Source organism: Quercus robur, chromosome 6, assembly GCF_932294415.1.
Source record: "Quercus robur chromosome 6, dhQueRobu3.1, whole genome shotgun sequence".
NCBI lineage: Eukaryota > Viridiplantae > Streptophyta > Magnoliopsida > Fagales > Fagaceae > Quercus > Quercus robur.
The window spans coordinates 16,315,629-16,320,766 of NC_065539.1; the positions used below are offsets into that span (position 1 = coordinate 16,315,629).

Consider the following 5,138-nt stretch of genomic DNA (forward strand, 5'->3'; position numbering starts at 1 on the left):
ACATATTGTGGATGATTACATTACAAAAATGAATTGCATGACTAACATGAAAACAATATTAATCATGAAAAAATTTAAACGTAAATAGTCAAAATAAAAATTATTAGTCTTAAGGAAGAAAAAAGACAACAACATTATGAAAAGAGTAGATTTAGGGTCATTTAGTAAATACAAAAATATCTCTCTCTCTCTCCCTGTGTTTGTGTCTGTCACGACTCACAAGACATAAGTATTGTTTTGATATTGAGAGAGGCGTGCGTTTACTTCCCACCGAGGCTTCTTTTCTTTTCTCTCTTTCTCTCATTCCGCTGTTACACGCTTCAATTAACTTGTGCTTATAGCCTATTTCATTTTTCTCTACCGCGCTTCTTCGATTCTCTCTCTCTCTATTTCTGGTAACTCTCTGAATCTTGTATTGGATTTGTTGCATATTACAAACACAGTTTAATCAAATTTGGAAATTTCACTTTGCATTCTCCTCAAATCTCACATTTCTATGCTTCTTCGCTTTCTTTCAATTTTTTCCTTTTCTTTATTTCGCTTTTGGTTTTTTTTATAGATCTTTGAACCTTTAATGCTAGTATTACTGATCTGTTATTCCAATCAGTTTTTATTTTATTTTATTTAAATAGCTAACAGTAAATATTTGATGCATTTTTGGTTAACTCCTTCTGTTATTATTTCGGTGTCATAAAAATATAATTTTTTAAGACACGATTCAGTGCAAGGCAATTCTCACAACTATTTTTTGTCAGCTTATGAAATTTTCTTTTTAATATTCCAAATCCAAAATTTGAGTGAGTCTTTGAATTTTTTTTTTTTTGCTAATTTTATCTGTGTATTTTGACCATGAATCTGTTAGCTGTTGAATGCTTAATTTTTTTTTTTTTTTTTTTTTTTTTTTTTTGATTCTGCACTAATTTGACACCAAAATTTAAGATTTTTAATTGATGCAACCTGTGAGAGTAGTTAAAGTGGTTGATATGTCCATGGTTTAGTTGAAGGAAAGTAGCTATTAATAGTAATTTTCATTGATCTAGTTGATATTAGGATGATTTTTTTTTTAACGTTTGGGTAATTTTCAAGTATCTTTGAATTCCCAATATAAATTTAGTGTTTTTTTTTCCCCCTTTTTTCTTTCTTTTTTAGTTGTTAGTTAATGTCTAATTGATGAGAATTAGTTTTTATTTGAACTCCTGTTCTGCTTTTACAATTCTATTATGTATTGTGTGTATTTGCTTGTGGGAGCTTTCCCAGATTCTGTCTTTTTGTATGTGACTATGTGGAAAGCAAACAAAAGGGAAATTAAAAAGAATTTTAAAAATAAAATAAAAATTATTTGAAGTTGGGTGTTTTTAGTGATGATGGTTTAGATGCTTTAGGTTTCTATGGTTTCCAATTAATTTTTATGTAAAGTTCTATATTTGTGCCCAGAACCTTTATGATGGGTCATTCTTGTCAGAATAATATTACTAAACAAGAGCTATGTCCACAACAATTTTACAACTTTTTTACAGCAAATCATAGATGGTAAGTTGTTATTGGTTCTAATTTGAATTCACAACTTAAATTACTTTTTTGCCCATCTAGCAACTATAACTGCCAATAACAACCTACCACCTATATTTTGTTGTGAAAATGTTGTGGACTAGCATTTCTTTACTGAACAAAATGATTTGCTACTCTAAGATGTGGTTATTCTAGTACTAGGCAGTTACATCAGCATTTATTTTTCTTTAGTGTTGAGTGGAATCATTTTAGTTCTAAATTATAGTCATTGAAGTCAGTAATTCTTTGCATCTGAGTCATGGATGAATATATTGAGGTACCTTGCTGCTTGTGTGCCCTTTGGTCTGGGCAAGGGCATAAGGTTGTAATCAGGAACTGAATAAGTTTTTTGGAAGAGGAATGAAAAGTCTTAGGGGACATCAAAGTATTCATACTTTGATTGTCATTGAGCATTGCAATTAATATGTATTTTACAAGAACAAGTTTCGAATTACTGGCCCATTTTGTATGAGGCTTCAGTTAATTTAAATAGTAGTTTGATTGGATGAAGTCATACAATGTATTTGTGATGTATTTTTTTAATTATATATGGCAGTAGAACTTGGTAGAACAGTACTGAGAGGAGATCCTTGCAAATGAAAATGAATCATTTAATCATATTTTATGTTATCATCATCATCATTATTATTATTTTTTTTTAAAATAAGCTATCAGGTAATATACCTTTGTCTTGACCTAAAGTATACAATCAGTACGGAAGGGTGCCATACTGCCTGCTAATTATTAATGTCTAAGGGTAAGTATTAGAAGCCCCATTGTCATAAATAGCATTTGGAATGATTATGTTTGCTTACTGTGGCATCCATAATGAATCTTGTTGTTGCATGTTGGCTTGTTTTATTTTTTCATGAAATGATTGCCGTTTCAAATTTTTCTTCATTCATGACCACTTTTGTAGTGGGTTTTGTTCTGGGGGATGGATCTTTTCCTCTACAATATGATTTACATGATATATTTTATTGGAGGGGGGTTATAATAGTCACTATTTCCAATTAATTTTCGCTAGGACATTAATTGGAGATGGTGACTATCATTTGAGAGGGGAAATGATAGTCAATGTCTCCAATTAAATTGAGAATATCATTATTCATCTCCGTTGTGGTGGTAATGTCCTTGCATCTCTAGCAGTTACCTCCATCTTCTGAAATTTGCTTGAGCCATGCTTTAATTGGTAATTAATTCTCACATATTGATGCTGAGCTTATAAACAGTCAATTGGTTGGGGTTTAATAAATTATGGGCCCTCAAACAGGCATAATTTTGCTGGAATTACTTTTATGAGCTTGCTAGTTGTCCTCATTTAGTTACTATGTGAAGTAGATCCTGATCTGTACATTCAATTTTTCCCCCATCAACATTCTAGACTCATTAAACACCTTAAATTTACTGGGAATCCTTCTTGTTTTTAGGATCTCCAAAGTAACCACCAAAGATGCTATTTGTTAGCATTTTGATATATGTGGCGGGGCCTCTCTATTCTCTAATAAGTGTTGATTCCTTTGAATATCATAATAATAATAATAAATAAATAAAAAAAATTATAGACGTAATACATTTGCTGTTATAGTACGGTATGAACCCTTTTCCCTAACTAGATAGCTATTATTCCTATGTTTCTTCTATATGAATGTAACATGATAAGTAACATTTTCTGATGTTACATGATCTTTGCAATCAAATTATAAAAATATGAGACCTTGTCACTCTTTTCCAGGTGTTTCGTGGCACAAATTTGTCATACGGTGATTGACAATGGAGCTCAATACCATTAAAGATGCTTTTGATCGTGTGGCGAAGAAACAAAAGCTGTCCTGTTCAAAAACTCAAGAAGTAATTGACCAGATTATCCAAGAAATTGAAAAGGCATTAGAGAAAATACTGTCAGCCCATGATCCTGAGTCTGAACTTGATTATAAAACTGTCCTTTCTGATATTCGAACCACACTAAAAGATATTGCTCCACTCAGTCAGCAGGAAGGCACACAAAAGGAGCTGAACATAGCACTGAGCAAGTACTCCAAGCTTCTTGAGAAATCCTTCAATTCAGATATATCTAAGGCTTATCGAAATGTTGACTTTGATGTGCACACAGTGAACCAGATAATTGCCAGCCATTTCTACCGTCAGGGCCTGTTTGACCTGGGTGACTGCTTCATAAGCGAGGCCGAGGAACCGGAATCTGCTGCTGCAATGAAATCCCCATTTTTGGAAATGAATCAGATACTTGAAGCTATAAAGAGTCGGGACTTAGGGCCAGCACTGAATTGGGCAGCCAATAACTCGGAAAAACTTAAACAAAATGGATCTGACCTTGTTCTGCGACTTCACAGCATGCAGTTTTTAGAAATACTCCAGAAGGGAAACACAGATGAAGCTCTCAAGTATGCCAGAAGTCACCTAACTCCTTTTTCTTCCAACCACATGGCTGAACTCCAGAAGCTCATGGGCTGTCTTCTCTGGGCTGGAAAACTTGATCGTGCCCCATATTCTGCATTACTATCACCCACTAATTGGGATAAACTAGCTGAGGAGCTAACCAGGCAGTTCTGCAATCTTCTGGGGCACTCCTATGAGAGCCCATTGAGTGTGACTGTAGCAGCAGGGGTCCAGGGGTTGCCATCGCTTTTGAAGTTTATGAATGTGATGGCAGGGAAGAAGCTTGAATGGCTGTCTATGAAGCAGTTGCCTGTGCCAGTGGAGTTGGACAAGGAATTTCAGTTCCATTCCATCTTTGTGTGTCCGGTGTCCAAGGAGCAATCAACAGAGGATAACCCACCCATGTTGTTGTCCTGTGGCCACGTGCTGTGCAAGCAGTCTATAATGAAGATGTCCAAGAACCAGACAAAATCTTTCAAGTGCCCTTACTGTCCTAGTGATATTGAAGCAGCACAATGTAAACAACTCCATTTCTGATATATGTTCGGGGGTTGTATTTTACTCTTCTTCTTCTTCTTCCACTGTGATGAACTGAATCAAGTTGTGTAGAAACTAGCTGTGTTGTGTAGTTGGGGTGTGTGGGGATGGTGGCCAAAGCTGACAGGTCCGTTGTGATGTACTGTCCTTTGATGCATTTGTTGTAAATAGACATTCTTTCTCTGTTGCTAATGAAAAGTTACGTCAGTTCCTGAAAATTGTAGTAGAAGACAAGCTAAGGATACACCATGAAGGGGACATGTTGGTATATAAAGCCCAGTAACCCCTAGCTTCCTGAGAGATGGCATCTCTAACGCTCATGGGGATGGCAACCTATGTTGTCGTGGTCCTTATTTCAATCAAATGGGTTGGGTCTTGAATTTTTATGGTTCAATTTACCCAATTTAAGAAAAAGTCGAGGTCCACTTGGTGGATGTAAAGCCCTAGTGCCTCAAGTTTTTGCTTGGGGGATAAGGAAAAAGTCCAGGTAGTGGCCCACTACATAGCCTTATTTTCTTTTCTCTTTTCATTTTTTATTTTTTATTTTTTTGGTATGAACTGCAAATCTTTATTAAGAGAAACAGACTACATAACAGACATCGAACATGCCTCCATCCTTAGAACATCACTGAGACAAGAGAGGCAGTTGCTAACAT

General features: G+C 35.1%; 1 protein-coding gene across 1 annotated transcript; it reads left to right on the top strand.

Annotated features, from left to right (window-relative positions):
- The first annotated feature begins 208 nt into the window (after positions 1-208).
- On the top strand, positions 209-4,700 carry LOC126732995 (protein RMD5 homolog). Its single transcript, XM_050436102.1, has 2 exons — positions 209-395; positions 3,284-4,700. Exon 2 carries the CDS (start codon positions 3,322-3,324, stop codon positions 4,480-4,482), a length of 1,161 nt encoding a protein of 386 aa, XP_050292059.1. The 5' UTR covers positions 209-395; positions 3,284-3,321; the 3' UTR covers positions 4,483-4,700.
- Positions 4,701-5,138: the final 438 nt, after the last annotated feature.

Excerpts from the sequence above, each read along its gene's own strand:
- LOC126732995 (XM_050436102.1), top strand. The coding sequence starts at position 3,322 with ATGGAGCTCAATACCATTAAAGATGCTTTTGATCGTGTGGCGAAGAAA.